The sequence below is a fragment of the Sapajus apella genome, unplaced genomic scaffold, assembly GCF_009761245.1.
Source record: "Sapajus apella isolate SASKATOON/1434 unplaced genomic scaffold, GSC_monkey_1.0 scaffold27, whole genome shotgun sequence".
NCBI lineage: Eukaryota > Metazoa > Chordata > Mammalia > Primates > Cebidae > Sapajus > Sapajus apella.
The window spans coordinates 20,294,517-20,314,443 of NW_022436967.1; the positions used below are offsets into that span (position 1 = coordinate 20,294,517).

The window sequence follows — 19,927 nt, forward strand, 5'->3', positions numbered from 1 at the left end:
AAAGAGGAAGTAATCAGGAGATGGGTTGGGTCAGACATTCTAAGTCAGAGGTTCTCAAGTAGGGGCACTTTGCCTAACAGGGAACATCTGACCATGTCTGGAGTCATTTTTGGCAATCACAACTGGGGATGGAGGGTGTGTGTACCATGTACCAGTGGCATCTAGCGAATAGTGGTCAGGGATGCTTCTAAACACACTGTAATGCACTGGACAGCTCTCACAACAGAGAATTATCTGGTCCAAAATGTTAATAGGTGCTGAGGTTGAGAAACCCTTCTTTAGGTGTGTTAGGTATCAGAATTAATGGAAAAAAGTACACATTAACAATAAACATTTATTCACTAAATAAACCATTTTTTTTTGCATTCCTAATTAATGGTTACAACACTCTTCTAGGTGTTTTAGATTCATCAGTGAACACAAAAAAGATCTCTGACCTGGAATAGCTTTTACTAACACAGGGAGGAGAGAAAATAAACATAATAGATTAGTTTTTAGAAAGTGGTGCTTAAAAAAGGAAAATAGAGCAGATAATATTGGGAGTGTTGGGAGCACAAAGAAAGATGGGTTGCAATTCTAAATATGAGGGTATCAAAGTAGGCTTCACTGAGGTGACATCTGAATAAAGATTTAAGAGGTGAAAGGATAGAATGAAAATATGTTGATCTGAAAGTATTGTTTGGATTTGCGTTCACTTTAGAGGGAAGGGAACAAGTTTAAGTCTACCTTGCAGGAGTGAAGTGGGTTGTACTAAGTACTGTGAGGGATACGAAGTTAGATCAGACAGTTTCTGCCCTTACAGAGCTTAATGATGAACTAACAATCTTGGAAATAACAGAGCAACAAAAATGGCAAACACAGGACAATGATTTTGACCTATACTATTTGTTCCTGTTTTGATCCCTTTTCATTTGGGAAATGACAGTTAATGATTAGTATTTTCCATTCATCTTCCACATTTGCTCCTTGGAAAACAGCAACCTAGATTGGGTCAGATAAATGGAAAGAAAGGTTGAATTTCCAAAAGGGCTGATGATTTGGAAGAAAGGCTTTTATCTTCATTAGTCTTCCTTCTTGACAATGAGTAATTTTCAGTATCTGAAGCTCAAGTTTCTCATTAGTACTTTCTGCCTCTCAGGTATGGCAACAGCACTAGGAACTATGCTGTTCGGGTTGGGGATTATCATACTCTGGTACCAGAGGAGTTTGAGGAAGAAATTGGAGTTCAAGAGATTGTGATTCATCGGGAATATCGACCTGACAGCAGTGATTATGACATAGCCCTGGTTAGATTACAAGGACCAGAAGAGCAATGTGCCAGATTCAACAGCCACGTTTTGCCAGCCTGTTTACCACTCTGGAGAGAGAGGCCACAGAAGACAGCATCCAATTGTTACATAACAGGATGGGGAGACACAGGTAATGCATAATCAAAAAACAAAAAAACAAAGCAAGGTACCTTTTTTTGTCTGGTATTATCCACTTATTTGGGCCTGTAATAGGTAAGATCTTAAATGGGCTCAGGCTTATTTGGAGAAATTCTGCTTAGTGTGAAATGCATGCATGTAATTGAGATTCATATTCCGGAGGTATTGCTGGTTCTGAGAACTGAGAACTCAGTTTCTTCATAAACCGAGAATTCAAATTCAGTGAAGTAGATGAATATGAATGGATGTGCTAATGCAGAACCAGCATTAATGCATTCTATGCTTTTAAATATACAGAATTCAAATATCAAAGCCTGCAGAAATGTGCTTTCTTTAGGTCACCTTCCTTCACAGACAAATCCAAATGTTATTCATTATTCTTCAGTTCAGTACTGAGAGGTAAATTTGTAGAGGTTAAGACTGTGTCATCGTTAAAAAAGGCAGCTAACAATAGTACATACCATCTAGTCATTGCTCATTTTACACTAATGCCACAACAGGGATTTTCATTACTATTACATGCTAACTGTTAAAATGTTGTGATGGTTAGCTCAGATGCCACTAATCAGATGTTTGGTTTGAGTAGGACAAGCCTATTCAAGAACACTACAACAAGCAGCCATACACTTACTTCCTAAGAGGTTTTGTGAAGAACGTTATAAGGGTCGGTTTACAGGGAGAATGCTCTGTGCTGGAAACCTCCATGAACACAAACACGTGGACAGCTGCCAGGGAGACAGTGGAGGACCGCTCATGTGTGAACGGCCTGGAGAGAGCTGGGTGGTGTATGGAGTGACCTCCTGGGGGTATGGCTGTGGAGTCAAGGATTCTCCTGGTGTTTATACCAAAGTCTCAGCCTTTGTACCCTGGATAAAAAGTGTCACCAAACTGTAATTCATGGAAACCTCAAAGAAGCATTTAAACAGATGGAAAACTTTGAACCCCCGCCATTAGCACTCAGCAGAGATGACAACAAATGGGGACTGAGATCCGTGTTTTTGCTTTGTTTTGTGCTGGAAAAATTGTGTACCTCTTGCTGCTTGTGAGAATTTGTATTGTGAATATTTTCAGAGACTCATTGTAGTAGAATAGTGATAACCCTTAAATGAGCATCGTTGTCTACCCAAATTTCACTGGAGTGACTTATTCTAAGTCTCATCTATCCGTGCCTGTTTTCTCAAAATCATTCTGTGCTCATTTCACAAAAGGTCATTTTTACATTTTGGAAACCAGTATCCTTAAGTACCAAGAGCTACAAAAACCATAAAATATTTTCTGCCTACAGTGTATAAACTACTAGCAAAATTTGAAAGGATTTCTGGTTAACGAAGTGCCAGCTGGACATACAGCCTAGTTTATCCAACACATTAACGTATCTACTATATTCATTTTTATCAAGCACTTCAGATTTAACTCAGAATTGGTCTAAGAGTGCCACCTACTGACACTTACTTGTAAGTCACTTGCAGACCAACCTGATACAATCCAGTCTTAAAATACACTAGTCAAAATGCTTTCCTGGCGTTTACACTGGAATAGTAGCTTTGAATTGTTTTAATGCACAAGCAATTGTATGCCAGGCACTATATTAGATGGCTATGCACATCACTGACAATTTGCAAAAGGCCAGTATGATCTTATAGCAGCAGCCCTAGTTTACAAATAGGGGAAAACAGACTTACCTCAAAGTGAGACCAGTTGGTAAAACATTGATTCATAACTCCAGAAAAAGGAGTCCCAATGCTGGATTTTTTTCCCCATGGCTCTCCCACCTAAGGATTGTTTCCCTATGGCTATTTCCCTAAGGTTTAAGGGATGGCTGCTTAACCCTTAGAGAATTAAACTATGCACTTTTATAGGACATTCTCAGCAGTAATGCTCATATTTAAAAGGCACACTCAAGATACTTCAATGTCATGCATGGATACTTCCCCAGGTCCCTAGTATAAATATATAGGTTAGCATGAACTTTCAGATGGTTTTAAGTAATCCTCTTGAATGCCAGTCACATAAGGACTTTGCCTTTCTACATCAAATTACATCCTTTTCACAAATCCCCATTTCTGTAATAAGTGGTGCAAACCAAAAGGTGCTTTATAGTTTTACTACTCTGCAGACCTGCAACGCTGCATATAATGCAGAAGAGCATTAAAAACTTTTGTAAAAACTTAAGGACTCTGATAAACTTTTAAAGCAGCATTTACATGTAAATAGAGCTACACATGGCACACACTTGCACAAGGGCTTGGGAAGAATGTGCAATATAGGTGAGAAATAAGTCTATTGAAATTTTCTCACAGGCTGCCCTTGTAATTAAACTACAGGTGCTGGTGCAAGCAATATCTATGTTTCAAGTCAATCAGGGACTAAACCTAAAAGGCAGTAAACAGCCTGCAGTTTACTCAACCCTGAATACATGGTTCATATAGCATGCTTTTATTATAACCACTGTCTTAAGTGTGACTTTTGAAAGATACAAGTGTTCTGTGCATCTTTGTGTAAATAAAGTACATAATTTTTCACCTTGTATAGCTGCTTTTTTTGTTTGTTTTAGAAAGACTCTGCTGTCTCCCTTGGGGGTAACCTAGTCCTTTTTATCTTTTACATTTTTCACAAAGGCTGCAATAACCTTAGAACTACACTCCTTCACACTACTTCCACATGAGTGGGTAACATTAGGAAGTATTCTGCTTGCTATTAAATACCTTTCCGTCTATTAATCACTCAGTCAAGTAACAATGAGTAACCACATAAAATTATGCATTTTATTTAAGGACCACCTTAAATATTACGTTAAAACATTCAGGCCTATATTGAAAATGGGCGTCCTGATAACCTCCACAACATCATTCGAAACATCCGTTTCACCAACTAAGATAAATCCATTGCAGGATGCTGAATAGACTTCACCCATTACCACTTCTGATTTCTTGAGTCTGCAAAAAGAGAAAAAAAAAAAAATATGAAACCCAGACCTGTGTACTTACCTCACTGTTTTGAGATCTTATCAGTTAATTCAGTTGGCTGTTAACCGTTAAACTACAAAAGCCAGCAAAACGGGCCAACTTTAGCATTCCAGCGTCCTAACACTAAGGCAGTTCAGATTAACTAAGGTATATGAAAAAAGAAATGTACCTCATGTTTCCATCATCCATCGTAATGTGTTCAGTTCAGCTTCCTAGAACAATTTAACAACAGTTTAGAAAAGTTTGCCCAATAACCCAGCACCCTCCAGGTTTTTAACAGTGAAGAATGTTACTTGTGCAAGTCAGAATCTGATACCAATTAAATGGTGACAGCTTTGCCAATAAACAAGAATATGCTCTTCCATGGCTAGGAAGGGAGACTGCCACAGCTGACAGGTCCCAAAGATACATGGAGATTCACAATCCAGAGTTAACCAGCAAGCAAACGGCTACAGATTATATTACTCACCATCTGGTGCAAACTGACGGTTCTCGAGGTGCTAAGGCACGAAGAGCGACTAGACTCAAGATGGCCACATGACACCGACGGCCAAACACGCTTCACCGGAGTCCCCGGGTGCACTGAGCCTTTCCCCGAGGGCCCACGGCCCACGCGCGCCCGGGTTCAGGCTCCTGGGCTGCACGTGGCCGCCACCCCACTACCTAATGAGCACTCATGTCCGCGCATGCCTGTAAACCTAAGGGTTGCCAAAGCTGTCCCCGACCTACCAATATCCTGACTGCGCTGCCTTTCAGGTAAGGCTGTAAGTTTTGGCTCAATTATCATTTTAATTTACAAAAGACAACTGCGTGCTATCACCTAATCCCGACGCTTCCCGAAAGTGAAAGGCCGAGGCCTTCTGCGCCGGCTCTCTTATAGAACTGATGACGCTATTCCGGGGGAAGCGCCGCGAGGGGCGGGGCCTATGTTGTTTCACTCCTCGTCCCGCCCAGCTCCGCCGCGGCTCCACCTCCTCGGTGGCCCCCTTCTCTCGGCTTCTTTCTCCCGTCCCCTGCCCGTCATCCAAGTCTGAGCTGGTCTCCGGCACCGGATCTTGACGCATGCGCACACACGGAAGTCCGAAGGTTCTCGCGATAGCGAAAATTCTGACACTGCTCTTGTAGGTCACGTAAGCGAGGGGGGAAATTGTGGTGTTTCCTGTTTACGATATTTATTTTACACAATATTAGAAAAAGCGGCCGGACGCAGTGGCTCACGCCTGTGATCCCAGCACTTTGGGAGGTCGAGGCGGGCAGAATACTTGAAGTCAAGAGTTCGAGACCAGCCTGGCCAACATGACGAAACCCCATCTTTACTAAAAATACAAAAATTAGCCGGGTGTGATGGTAAACACCTGTAGTCCCGGCTACTCGGATGGTTGAGGCGGGTGAATCGCTTGAGCCTGGGAGACGGAGGTTGCGGTGAGCAGAGATCGCGCCACTGCACTCCAGACTGGGCGACAGAGCAAGAATCCGTCTCAAAAAAAAAAAATTAAAAAGGAAAGGATGTTAGACCCTTTGAGCCTAGGTGACACACCCGGTTTTGTGCGCGTGGCTACGTTTTTCACGTCGCAATCTGACCCTGACCCGCTGTTTGCTGCTCACATCTGGGCGCCCTTGGACTCCCGAAAGCAGAACGCCTCAGTCTTAACTCACCCGCTGTACATTGCCTGGAGGATGCAATGAAATACAGCTACCGCCTTTGGAAAGTGGAATTTCCAACCTTTGGGAATAGTCTTATTAGGTACAGTACATGCTTTAAAAAGAACGCTAAATTTCTTTCCTGTTTTGGCTTTCCTCCTGTATGAAATAAAGCAGGTGAAGTTTTTACTTAGTGCTGGATCATTTGGAGCGGCACATTGTAGCAATTGCTGTCAAGGAAAAAAGGTAACAAGACGGGTGAATAAAGTACAGTGGAGATCTACAAAAACTTCATGAAGTCATTACATACTTTTTTGAGTAAATAATTAGAGCGGTAACTGCCGTAAGGGTTGGAATGGACAAGCTTATAGGAGACAAATTTTTGTTTGAGATAATAGAGCTGCTTCCAAGGCTCACCATATTTCACCCCATGTTACTTTGTCTCCTAACACTCCCATTCATTCCACTTGTGAACCGAAAAGAACTGTTCAATAACAAGGCTTTCGTACTGAATCACATGAGGGTGTTCTGCCAAGTTACATTTTATTGAAATCTGAATAATTATCAATATTAGTTGGCTAGGACTCTCATAACAAAATACCACAGACCGGGTGGCTTAAAGAACAAAAACTTGTCACAGTTCTGTAGGTTGGAAGTCTGAGATCAAGGTGTCATTAGCTTGTTTCTTCTGAGGCCTCTCTCCTTGGCATGTGTGTGACAGTGTTTTCCCGGTATCTTCATATCGTTTTCTTTTTGAAACTGTCTCAATTGCCTCTTTTTAAAAGAACACTGGCCGAATTAGATTAGGGCCCACCCTGATGAACTCATTCAAACTAATAACCTCTTTAAAGACCCCATCTCCAAATACAGTCATATTCAGCAGTACCGAGGATAAGGGCTTCCACATATGAATTTTGGGAAGCACAGTTTGGCCCATAACACCATTCATTTATGCTAAGCTAAAAAGTCTGATTGAAGATTTGAAATTAATGTTTCCAATGGCTTAAGGAACATGCATGACAGCATGTGTGCATGCAGGCCTGTGTGCACCCGTGTGTTCTGGCCTTTAACTAGAACTTTGTGTTTTGTCTGAAACTGACTTTAGAAAATCTGTTCTTTTCTACCCCCATATTTTATGATCTTTTTTCCATCTTGACTGCCTTGTCATCTATTTTTATCTGTCAGAATTCTACTCAGCTTTCAGTGCTTTGCTCAAATATCACTTCTATGAAACTTTGGTTACTTCAATTGAATTTGTTTTTTTCTTCTTTTAACATACTATAGTACTTAACTCACATTTTTCTTGTGGTGTCTTTATTATAAACTGTGGTGAAGGACTATGTCTAATTCTTAAAGTGCCTAGCAGAATGACTTTCATTATATGAACAGTCAGTTGCATTACTGAATGCTTTGAAATACTCAATATGTTTCTGAAATTGGAAAGGTTTTATATTTACTTTAAAAAGCCATTTCTCTCCAGAAGATAGAGTTTAATTCCCCTTTCTGATCTTACCACCAACTTTATTGTGGGCTGTGCTTAGTTACCTTGCTTTCAAGGGGTGGAGTACGGAAAGGGGAGAAGGCAGAACTTTGGTGAAAAGAGGCACACATTACAGAGTCCAGGTGATCAATATTTAACATAAACGATATGTCATGTTGATAATGTGTACTCCGTTACCATGTGATGAGGACACCTCACCTCTATGTTATTCTTCCTCAAAGCCCATACCCTAGACTACCCATGAGAAAAAAGTCACACAAAACAAAATTGATGTACATTTTACAAATTACCTAACTAGTACTCAAAAAATGTCTTGGTCACAATAAAACAAGAAAAGTCTGAGAAACTTATACTAGAGAAAATGATACATAATGACTAAATGTAATGTGATATCCCGACTGGGATCTCCAGCAGAAAAAGGGCATTAATGGAAAACTGTTGAATCTGAATAAAGTGTAGAATTTAGTTAATAGTGCCAATATTGATTTCCTGATTGTAACAGATGTACCATAGTATTGTTGACATTAACAGTTGGGGAAATTGAATGAGGGTGTGTGGGGACTCCCCCATACCATTTTTGCAACTTATCTGTAAATGTAAAACAAGGCTTAACTTAAAAAGCTATTATAACTTTACAGTCTATTATACTTTCATTTTAGGACAAAGTAGTGATTTAGTAGTGGTTTCTATCTGCTTTAGTGTGACATTTGTGGCTGAGATGACAGTATTTCTGTTTGACTTGAGATCAAACCCAGTGAATTTAGCTGTATTCAGACAAAGGCTTTGAGCCTTAGGATATTCAACAAATAGAAGAATTAAAAACTGGTTGGTAAATGAAGGTTGGCTTAAGGATTTTATTTTATTTTATTTTATGTATTTCTTTATTTACTTAGAAATATTCTTGCTCTGTTGCCTAGCCTGCAGTGCAGTGGCACGATCTTGCCTCAGTGCAACCTCCACCTCCCAGGCTCCAGTGATCCTCCGGCCTGGTGTGTGCCACCACACTTAGCTAACTTTTTTTTTTTTTTTCTTTTTTTTTTTTGAGACGGAGTTTTGCTCTTGTTACCCAGGCTGGAGTGCAATGGCGCGATCTCGGCTCACCGCAACCTCTGTCTCCTGGGTTCAGACAATTCTCCTGCCTCAGCCTCCTGGGTAGCTGGGATTACAGGCACGGGCCACCATGCCCAGCCAATTTTTTTGGTATTTTTAGTAGAGACGGGGTTTCACCATGTTGACCAGGATGGTCTCGATCTCTTGACCTCGTGATCAACCCGCCTTGGCCTCCCAAAGTGCTGGGATTACAGGCCTTGAGCCACCGCGCCCGGCCTTTAGCTAATATTTTTAAGTTTTTCTTTTTCTTTTTTTGTAAAGACAAGGTCTCACTGTATTGCTCAGGCTGATCTCCTGTGCTCCTGGGCTTAAGTGATCCTCCTTCCTCGGCCTCCCAAAGTGCTGGGATTGCAGGTGCGAGTCACTACTCACAGCCTAACGATTTTAAGGATAAAGTGCAAGGTGAAACTGTTAGAACTGATCAAATGATGGCTAGGTAGTATTTCAATTCTGCTTTTAATACATGGAGTGAACAGTTCATTACAGAATATTTATTCTTCAACAATGCTTTTCCCTGAACTATATCTTTTTTCCTTTTGGGGTTTAGTGTAGGAACTGGTAATCGTCAGAAAAACAAATTTAACATAGAATGGCACACCTGTTGTATGAATGCTGAGATGAATAGGAGGAAATATAGTGAGGAAATAGCCCGTGGACTTATTTTCATCTGAAAACACTTAGGAAACCTAAACTTGCAGTGCATACTGGCAAGAAGCCTCAATTCCTCAACATGTAAATCTCTTTATAGGGCAGCTTGAGTGTCCTCATGATTCTCACGGCAGCTGGCTTTCTTCAGAGTGAGTGATTCAGAGAGCAAGCCCCAGTGCTTTTTATTATGGCCTAGTTTACACACCATCATTTGTTAGAAATAAGTTATTAATGTCAGCTGACATTCAAGGGGAGGGAAATTAAGCTCCATCTTGAGGGGAATATAAAATTTTGCTGCATTTTTTAAAAGTGTCACAGTCAGGATGGGTGAGGTAGTGTTGCAGTTGTAAGTTCCAAAATCTCTGTGGCTTAAAACAACAGAGATTTGTTTCCTGTCATGCTCATGTTCATTTTAGAGACCAGGCTAATGAGGCTTTGACCATTTGTAATGGTTCTAGGCAATATGAGTCAATGGTTCTAGGGAGAAGGGAAAATAGTCATATATATTCCTAAAGGATTTCATTCTGACGTGACGTATGTTACATTGACTCATACTCTATGGACTAAAGCAAGTTCCATCGCCACACCTAACTCCAAAAGCATGGGGAAATGGAATCCTACTCTGTGCTTAGAAGGAAGAGAATCAGAAATATTTCAATATGTTATAATAACACTAATGATTTCTATAGTGGCCAAGTTACAACTTTTTACATTACTTTTTGTAGTTACCTTTCTGTATTGCTACACTGTGTATTAGTCTGTTCTCACATTGCTATAAAGAACTAGCTGAGACTGGGTAATTTATAAGGGAAAGGACGTTTAATTGGCTCATAGTTCCATAGGCTGTGCAGGAAGCATGGCTGGGGAGGCCTCGGGAAACATTCAATCATGGCAGAAGGGGAAGCAGGCACATCCTACGTGGGCAGAGAAGGAGGAAGAGAGAGCAGGGGAGGTGCTACACACTTTAAAGTAACCAGATCTCATGAAAACTCACTATGGCAAAAATACCAAGAGGGAATCAATGATCCAATCACCTCCCACCAGGCCTCTCCTCCAACACTGGGGATTACAATTCAACATTGGACAGGGATACGAATCCAAATCCAAACCATATCACACTGCTAATATAAGATAACATGTCTGAGCTGTCTCCCTACATTTCTAATTCCCTCTTCCAATCAAGTGAGTATATTAATGAAAGATTAAATTTCCCCAAATATTTTCTACATGTTAAGCACTTGTTATAGTGTAATGGCTTTCCTACTGATGATCAGGTAGAATTCCTCATCCCAGGCCAACCTACGATATATGTTACACTTAGCATGCTCATTCCTATTTTTGTTCATCCTATTTCATATAATAGAATATATTTTCCATTCTTCCTATCCCTTTAAGGTACATCTCAGTTCTTGTTTTTCTTTTTATAGTCATCTTCCTCTAGAACATTGGAAAATACTGGTTTATTTTTTTGCTATCTTTGTACCTTACATTATTTTATTTTAAGGTATTTATTATTTTAATATAAAGTATTTATTCTTTGTACCTTATATTAAAATTTTTTTCATCAATAAATATTTAATGAGTTTCTACTATCCGTCAGACCCTGTCATAGATGCTATGGCAAGAAACAGTAAACGAAACAGAATTTAAAAAATTTTCATGGAGCTTACATTTTAGTGGCAGAAAACAGATGCAAGTAAGAGTATTAGAGTTCTATCAGAGAATCAGAACTACTAGGAAATACATATGCTCAAAATCATATATATAGAATTTGACCTTACACAATTGTGGATTGGAAGGACCAATGAAAATTGGCATCTACAAGAATGAGCTGTAATCCATAAGAATGAACTAGAATCAGGACTAATCTCTTCCTGGTTCCCAGGGTTTAGCTTTGATGATGGGGGTAATCTGCCAGAGAAGCCAATGCCCTTTGTCACAGAGTTAGGAATTGTTGAAGTTGAAACAGAAGATCTGGGATGACTGAAGAAGCTACAGATCTGGCTACTGCCCCACACTTACAAGACAAGTTAGTAGATAAGTGACAACTTGCATGATCTGCAACATTGCCTCATGCCCTGCACTGACCTTCCAAGTGTAAAAAGTGTATGCTGATTTACTTTCATTTACAAAACATCTGTGGCCTTTTCTATCCTGGAATTATTCAGGGAAGGAAAGGGAAATGTAATACTAGCTTAGCTAAATTAAAGTAGAAGCCAGTCACAATATGCAAATTATATGGTATGTTAAAGTCAATAAGTGCTGTGGAGAAAAACAGAGCACAGAAGGTGAGAAGTGTTTGGAGGGTAGGAATTATGACTTTAAAAAGGCGTTCAGGGAAAATGTTATTCAGAAGCTGACATTAGGTCAAATTGAAGAATGCGAGGGAGCAAAACATGCAGACATTTGGAAGAGGAATATTTGAAGCAACCAGTGCTTTCTCAGGGGGACCTACCTGATACAGTAGGTAAAGCTCCCAGTGACTCCCACCTCCTGTTATTCCTTCCCTTATGTAATCTCTCGAATGGCAAAGTGGTGAAATGTCACTTCTGAGATCAGGCTTTAAAAACTTGACTTGTGTTTTGCTATCACTTCCTCTTGTGCCTTTAAAAAAAAAATTATTTATTTTACTTTAGGTGCATAGTATATCTGCCATTTCTCCCCATGTTATCCCTCCACACCCTCCCCTCTCTCCCCACCCCCCACTGTCTCCCCTACCCCCCCAACTGCCCCCAGTGTGTGATGTTCCTCTCCCTGAGTCCATGTCTTCTCATTGTTCAATACCCACCTATAAGTGAGAATATACGGTGTTTGGCTTTCTGTACTTGTGTCAGTTTGCTGAGAATGATGGTTTCCAGATTCATCCAAGTCCCTACAAAGGACACGAACTCATCATTTTTTATGGCTGTGTAGTATTCCATGGTGTCTTTTTGTATTGCTTGCTTTGATCTAGCAAGTTGCTATGTTGGAGAGGCCCATGTGGCAAAGAACAGAGAGTGGCCTCTGGCCAACAACGCACAAGGTACTGAGGCTATCAGACCAGTAGTCCACGAGGAATTGAATTCTGTCAACAACCATGTGAATGAACTTGGAAGTGGATCCCTACCCTGTTGAGCCCTGAGATGACTATAGCCCCAGCTGTTGATGGCAGCCTTGGAGGGACACCACAGAAGAGGATCCAGCTAAGCCACACCTGGATTCTTGTCCTACACAAAGTGTGTGAGATAATAAATTATGTTTTAAGCCACGACGTTTTGGGAGAATTTATTATGTAGGAATAGATAACTCACCTTGGCATGTCTGAAGAACAAAAATTGAACCAGTTTGGCTGGAATGAGATAAGTGAGTAGGAAGTGAAGTTAGAAAGGTAATGTTAGGCTACCTAGGGCCTTATAGGTCATTATACAATTTTTAGTTTTTTGGAATAAATTGGATAGCCAATGGAGAATTTTGAGTAGAATGACATGCTGTAACTTAGGATTTACATGTTCTCTCACAAAGCTCTGTTTAGAAAAGTTCTAGGATAGCGGTGGGGATAAGATTGGAACAGGGAAAACAGGCTAATGTAATAAGAAGATGAGAGAATGGTGTTGGGTGAGTGGTAACAGTGAAAGAAATAAATGATTCCATTCTGGAAATATTTTTACGGTAAGGCTGACAGAATTTACTGACAGATTGGGTATAGTATATAAACAAAAGGGATATAGGCTTTGAGAAAAATGACTAAGATTTTTGATTATATTTGCTGAGATGGGGACTGCAGGAAGAGCAAGTTTTCAGGGAGAAGTATTTAGAAGCACAGTTTTGTATGTTATGTTTGAGATGCTTTTTAGACATCCAAGTGGAATTATTAAGTAAAGAGTTCAATATATGAGTATGGTGGTCTGGGGAGAGGTCTGGGCTGAAGAAGTAAATATGTGGATTGGCAAACTATAGAAGGTATGTAAAGCCATGAGATTGGATGATAATACCAAGGGAGGAAGGATAGATAAAAAGTAGAATAAGAGGCCAGGTGCAGAGGCTCATGCCTCTAATCCCAGCATTTTAGGAGGTTGAGACTGAAGGCTCTTTTGAGCCTAGGAATTTGAGATGAGCTTGAGCAAATGGTGAAACCCCACCTCTACAAAAAATTTTAGAAAATTAGCCAGGTGTGGTGGCATGCACCTGTAGTCCCAGCTATTGGGAAGTTGAGGCAGGAGGATCGCTTGAGCCCAAGAATTTGAGGCTGAAGTGAGCTATGCTTGTACCATTACATTCCAGCCTGGGCAAGAATCTGAGACCCCTTCTCTTAAAAAAAAAAAAAAAGAAAAGAAAAGAAAAAGAAAATAGGATAAGAAACTCAGCCCTGGAGCCTATCAGTATTAATCTACCAGGAAAAATAGTAGGAAACTGTAAAGGAGGTTGAGAAGTGATTTAAGGAGAAAAGCCAGCAGAGTGTGGTATCTTAAAAGTCAAAAAAGCTTTTCAAAAGAAGGTGGTCAATTGTTTACAAGTAGGATGGCAGTTGAGAAATGACCATTGGATTTAGCAATATGAAGGTCACTTGGGACCTTGATAAGAGTAATTTCAGAGAGAACAGAAGTATTGGAACAACTCTTTTGAGGAGTTACACTGTAAAGAGGAAGAGAAATGCTGCAATATCTGGACAGGGATGTGGCATCAAGAGTCAGTCATTTTTCAAGCACAGGAGAACTTAAAGTTTGTGTTCTGATGGGACAGATCTAGTAGAAATGGAAATATTGATGATGCAGCAAAGATTTGTTGAATTGCTTGGGAAATGAGATGGGATCTAGTGCACAAAAGTAGGGGTTACCCTAAGATAATAGTTTAGGCAGTTCATCTATAGAAATAGGATTAGGGCCGGGGGTGGTAGCTCATGCCTGTAATCCCAGCACTTTGGGAGGCCAAGGCGGGCTGATCACCTGAGATTGGGAGTTTGAGACCAGCCTGACCAACATGGAGAAACCCCATCTCCACTAAAAATAAAAAAAAAAAAAATTAGCCAAGTGTGGTGGTGCACGCCTGTAATCCCCACTACTTGGGAGGCTGAGGCAGGAGAATGGCTTGAACCCAGGAGACAGAGGTTGTGGTGAGCCAAGATTGTGCCATTGCACTCCAGCCTGGGCGACAGAGCACAACTCCGTCTCAAAAAAACAAAACAAAACCAAAAATCCAAACAAAAAAAGGAGTATATGGGTACACGTTCTTGTGGATGAGTGGTGGTATGAACTTTGAATGTTCTCATCTACTAATTTTTTTTTCAGGGCAATAGAAAGCCAGGCCATCAACTGAGAGCGAGGATCAGGGAATTATGTAGAGAGTGCTGAAAATTTGAGGAGAGAGGAAAAAATTAGGAGATAGCATTAATAGACTTGGAAAAATAATAGATTTCCTGGGTCACATTAGGAGCTAGCTTGAGTTTTTGTAATGAATTCAAAGTCAAATCTCTAGCATGATTGTGTATTTCCTCTTCATCATGCTCAGCTGCATAGGTGCTGGTATGGAGCTGACAGGGAGTTGGCGTTAACCAAGTTGTAGTTTGCCAAGAGAGTGAGCAAAGTGAGAGAGGGTAAAAGGAATGCATGCAAAGGACTGGTTGTATTGATTTGCCATGGCATATAAGTTAGACAAGAAGCGATGATAATACTTGAGAACAGTGAGGGACATTGAAAATGTGGTTTAAGTTGGATCCATGAATTCTGAGGTGACGATGAGTCAGAAGAATTTTAGAGCTAGGATTTTAGAGTTAATACTTGACATTGTGCAACATTTATTGAAAAGCAACATGGTGATCCTTTTATAGTTTAGCCTTAAAAATTGGAATTGCCTAGGTGTTCTATGATCTTAAACTGGCCTCCAGCATTTTAAGAGTGAATGCCTGACTTGGCTGTAGAAACTTGCACGTCAGTGACGTTCTGCACTTATATTTCATTAAATATTTAACATCTCAAAAGCCTGACTTTTTCTTTTTTTCTTTCCAAGATGGCTTGTGGTCTGTGCTTTAATCTACTTCCTAGGGAGGCTTTTTTTTTTTTCTTACTTGCTTTTATGCAAAGAAGACTGTTGTTTATTTTAACATTTAATATGGCATATTAAAAGAGAAGATCTTGTTTTGGAGTATTTGTAAGCTAACAATTTAAAACTATCGAATGCTTTCATGATAAAATTCTCCTTTTTCTCTACACAATATAGATAATAGATGTTTTATGATGTCAAACATTTACTCTATACCCTAGCTCAAATTACTTTTGTCCATTATCCATAAGCTTATAAATATCTGTATCAGTGGGAAGATAAACTTACATTTATGTAAAACTTGATGGAACGAAACAAAATTACATGATACAACAATTTTTATAGGGCCACTAGATGGCTCTGTTACCCTATTATTTATGTATATGTTTAAACCCCTTTGAATTTGTCACCTTGTTTAGGTATGTGTTTAATACCTTTTGAATTAAATACATTTGTTCATTGTGCATGAATGTATTAATGTATATGTGGATAATGACATGAAAATGGCAGCATATCTAGTAGCTCTAAAAGCGTATCCTCTGGACTTCAGTTTTATATAATGAATATCTACAGTGAATATTGAAAACTTCAGGTTCTACCAGAAATGAACAACCTTCTCCAGATGCATATTCTAGTTATACCATTGGAATACACCGGAACTTGATACACAAGTTTTTAACATACTGAATTAATCAGTTAGATATTTAATTCATTTCCTACTGTGCAAAGTATTTAACACATTGTCAATGTGCTATATATCAAACTAGACAATGATTCCGCTGGAGAAATAAAATATTTCTGCCTCGTCTACTAGAGGGCAAGAATGTACTCATATTCATCTCACCTACAGTAGTACTTTGATACATGCTCAATGAAACGTTTGTTGAATGAGGAAGCTAGGATGATAAAAAATGAAAAAGAATTCTGTGAAATTATACATAATGTACAGAAGGAAAAAGGAGTGCAGGGTAGTACATTTAAGCAAAAGCGACAAACTTTTTAAAATGCAGAGTAGTATTTAAGGCAAAAAAATGACTAACTCTTTTGGCCTCAGGCACATCTTACCTCTGTCTTTGCCAAAAGGTTTAAATTAAGTCTCACCTCTATGTTAGGACTATATTTCACATTTTGTGATGAAAATCATTTCAGAGGGAAAATCCTATCGCAAACTGTTTAACTAATTCCTATTAGTTAGCATTTATAACTGGAATACATCATCACTGTCTCTACCAAAAAATATAAAAATTAGCCAGGCGTGGTGGTAGATGCCTGTAATCCCAGCTACTCAAGAGGCTGAGGCAAGAGAATCACTTGAACCTGGTTGGAGGAGGTTGCAGTGAGCAGAGATTGTGCCCCCGCACTCCAGCCTGGGTAACTGAGTAAGACTGCATCTCAAAATAAAAGAATAAATGAAATAAAAAAGTAAAATAAAAGACTTCAGATGGTGTATAAGAATACTAGCTTGGCTTGCTGAAAAGCCGCAAAGGCCGTCAGGACCCCACGCACCTGAGACTTTTACCTTTACCCAAGAAAGGAATAAAAGAGGTCTGAGGCAGGAGAATTGCCTGAACCCAGGAGGTGGAGGTTGCGGTGAGCCGAGATCGTGCCATTGCACTCCAGCCTGGGTAACAAGAGCGAGACTCCGTCTCAAAAAAAAAAAAAAAAAGAGGTCAGACGATGACAACGTTGTCCTCAACAGCCAGGCCTCAGGAATCAGTGGCTTTTGAGGACGTGGCTGTATACTTCACTAAGAAGGAATGGGCCATCATGGTGCCTGACCAGAGGGCCTTGTACTGTGTGATGCTGGAAAACTGTGAGGCTGTGGCCCTTGTAGCAGTGCCACCCACTTCCAAACTAGCTCTGGTCTCTCATCTGGAGCAAGGTAAAGAGCCCTGTTTCACCCAACCACAGGGAGTCCTAAGCAGGAGGGGCTGGAGAGCAGGGTTTATAGGATACTTGGAACTGAGAAGATATACTTACTTAGCTGAAGCAATGTTGGGTATAATAAAATCAAAAATTCTTCAAAATCATCAATTATGGGAAGACAGGAGAAAGAGTTTAAATTCTTGACATTTAAATACCCGTTTTCCAAGTAAGCAGTTGATGTAAGAGCCACCTTAAATGATGTCAAATCCACATTTCCTTTTTGTAGATTTAATGTGTTTCATTGATTAAAATAATTCATTTTGATGTACAAAAAAAAAAAAAGAATACTCCAATTTAACTTAAATGATGAGAACATGTGGACACATAGAGGGGAACAATACATGATGAGCCTACCTGGGGGTGGAGGGAGGAAGGAGAGAGAGGATCAGGAAAATTGCTATTGGGTACTAGGCTTAGTACCTGGTGAGGAAATAATCTGTACAACAAACTCCCATAAAACACGTTTACCTTTGTAACAAACCTGCACATCCTGCACATATGCCCCTGAACTTAACATAAAAATCTAAAAAAAAAAAAGGAATACTGATGCATAGTATGGCTAATACATGCTATAGATGAAACTCAGAACCATGCCACTAAGTGAAAAGAAGCCAGACACAAAAGACTACATACTATATGATTCTATTTATATGAAATGTTCAGAAAAGACAAATTTATAGTGACAGAAAACAGATCAATGATTGGCTGGGGCTAGGTTGGGGGCAGGGCTTATCTTCAAATGGGCATGAAGAACCCTATCAACCTTCATCAGAAATCTTCTGACATCAGATCGCCACGATGGCTGTACAATCCTATTAATGACTCAGCAGTTATGGGATGTACGCTTCATCTGTTGAGTTTTATAGTATCTAATCATACATCCTCAAAAAGTCTATTTAAAAAGATGTAAAAGAATAGATTAATTCTTGCCTTCCTGGGACAGTGTTCAAGCAGCCTTTCCATATTCACTCTTTAAACTTTGCTCTGTCCCTGTGTATTCTACCTGTAACCTCTTTCTGGATTCCACATGCTAACACTGCATTGAGAATTGTGCCTCTTTATTCAGGAATATGATTGGTCTATAGTTTTGTTTTCTGCCATCTTTGTAAAGCTTTAAACAAAGGTTAAAAATAAATGTCATATTTACACTAAAGAAAGATAGATAATTTTTTTTTTTTTTTTGAGATGGAGTCTCTCTCTGTCGCCCAGACTGGAGTACAGTGGTGCGATCTTGGCTCACTGCAACCCCCGCCTCCTGGATTCAAGTGATTCTCCTGCCTCAGCCTCCCAAGTAGCTGGGACCACAGGCACCCACCACCACGCCTGTCTAATTTTTGTATTTTTAGTAGAGATGGAGTTTCACCATATTGTCCAGGCTGGTCTCAAACTCCTGACCTTGTGATCCACCTGCCTTGGCCTCCCAAAGTGCTGGGATTACAGGTGTGAGCCACCGCACCTGGTCAAAAATAAATAAATTTTATCTCCAAGTGAACAATCATTAAAAAAAGAATACTCCAATTTAACATGTAAGATGTTTTAGTAGTTATTTCTTAATTTTATAAGTAAAACTGTAGAAAACTAAGTAGAATAGAACCAGATAAGTGATTTTTGTATTTCTTTAGTTTAAAACCCTTTCATCAGTGTGATAATTCATGTAAATGGACAGTTTTTATTTAGGAAACAGAAAGTCCAGAAAGAAATTTCTGGATTTGAGGACTTAAATTTGATAAAGCAATACAAATTTTTTAATACTCATCATTCTTTACAGCATTGAACAAAACTTACTGACAAGGACTAAGAAGGGAAATTATGTAAAATGAGTGTAACACACAAGGAGTTCTGAAAATAATTATTTATAGCATTTTTTTTTTAAGACAGAGTCTTGCTCTGTCACCCAGGCTGGAATGCAGTGGTGGATTTTGGCTCACTGCAATCTCCGTCTCTCGGGTTCAAGCGATTCTCCTGCCTCAGCCTCCAGAGTAGCTGGGATTACAGGTGCATGCCACCACACCTGGCTAATTTTTGTATTTTTAGTAGAGACAGGGTTTTGCCATGTTTGACAGGCTGGTCTCAAACTCCTGATCTTATGTGATCTGCTTGCCTCAGCCTCCCAAAGTGCTGGGATTACAGATGTGAGCCACTGCACCCGACTACAATTATTTATAGTCTCTAAGAGAGATAGTAATAATGGTGATAACTAGTGTTTATTGAGTATTTACATGCTCATTAACTCATTTAATCCTAAAAATTGTATGAGGGCTATACAATTATTATCACCAATTTACAGATGAGTAGATTGAGGCACAGAGAAATAATGTAATTAACCTAAGGTTTGAAGTGGGTTTGGATATAATCTTTCTGGCTCAGAGCCCATACTCTTAACTGATGATCTGTGTAACAGAAGAAAAATGATATTAGGTATAAAATAAGTCTGAGCTTTGCTACTTGTGAGACCTTGGGAGAATTAACTATCCATTCCAAGCCTGTTTCCTCGTCTATAGAAGGAAGCTAGCAGTATCTTTTTGGTATTGTTTTTAGGATAATTTATAAGAATTATCTGGTAATTACCATTATTTAAGAGTTAGAGGTTTTGTTTTTTTTGTCTTACATGTAATAATTATTATTAAAAATTGAATTTATTATTTTTATTTAGAAGAAACACAGTTGTGAGTCTTTGTATGATTGGGGAAATA

At 39.5% G+C, this 19,927-nt stretch overlaps 2 protein-coding genes, 1 long non-coding RNA gene and 1 other non-coding gene across 5 annotated transcripts in view; 2 read left to right on the top strand and 2 right to left on the bottom strand.

Annotated features, from left to right (window-relative positions):
• PRSS12 (serine protease 12) overlaps positions 1–3,956 on the top strand; it is a 78,155-nt gene extending 74,199 nt beyond the window's left edge. For both annotated transcript variants that reach the window (XM_032292460.1, XM_032292461.1), the window contains 2 exons: positions 1,139–1,419; positions 2,014–3,956. In XM_032292460.1, the coding sequence (XP_032148351.1) occupies positions 1,139–1,419; positions 2,014–2,321 (589 nt within the window). In that variant the 3' untranslated portion in view covers positions 2,322–3,956. The remainder of the gene's footprint in view (positions 1–1,138; positions 1,420–2,013) is intronic.
• Positions 3,957–4,173: 217 nt separating this feature from the next.
• Positions 4,174–5,322, bottom strand: LOC116560900. The gene is made up of 3 exons (XR_004273195.1): positions 4,863–5,322; positions 4,563–4,605; positions 4,174–4,363 (listed from the first exon to the last, which is right to left on the bottom strand). It is a non-coding gene; the product is annotated as an uncharacterized LOC116560900 (long non-coding RNA).
• Positions 4,678–4,808, bottom strand: LOC116560947. The gene has a single exon (XR_004273224.1). It is a non-coding gene; the product is annotated as a small nucleolar RNA SNORA24 (small nucleolar RNA).
• An 11,651-nt stretch (positions 5,323–16,973) lies between the features above and the next one.
• LOC116560899 (KRAB domain-containing protein 1-like) lies at positions 16,974–17,494 on the top strand. The gene has a single exon (XM_032292462.1). The coding sequence runs from the start codon at positions 16,986–16,988 to the stop codon at positions 17,376–17,378; it is 393 nt and encodes a 130-aa protein (XP_032148353.1). The 5' UTR covers positions 16,974–16,985; the 3' UTR covers positions 17,379–17,494.
• The last annotated feature ends 2,433 nt before the right edge of the window (positions 17,495–19,927 follow it).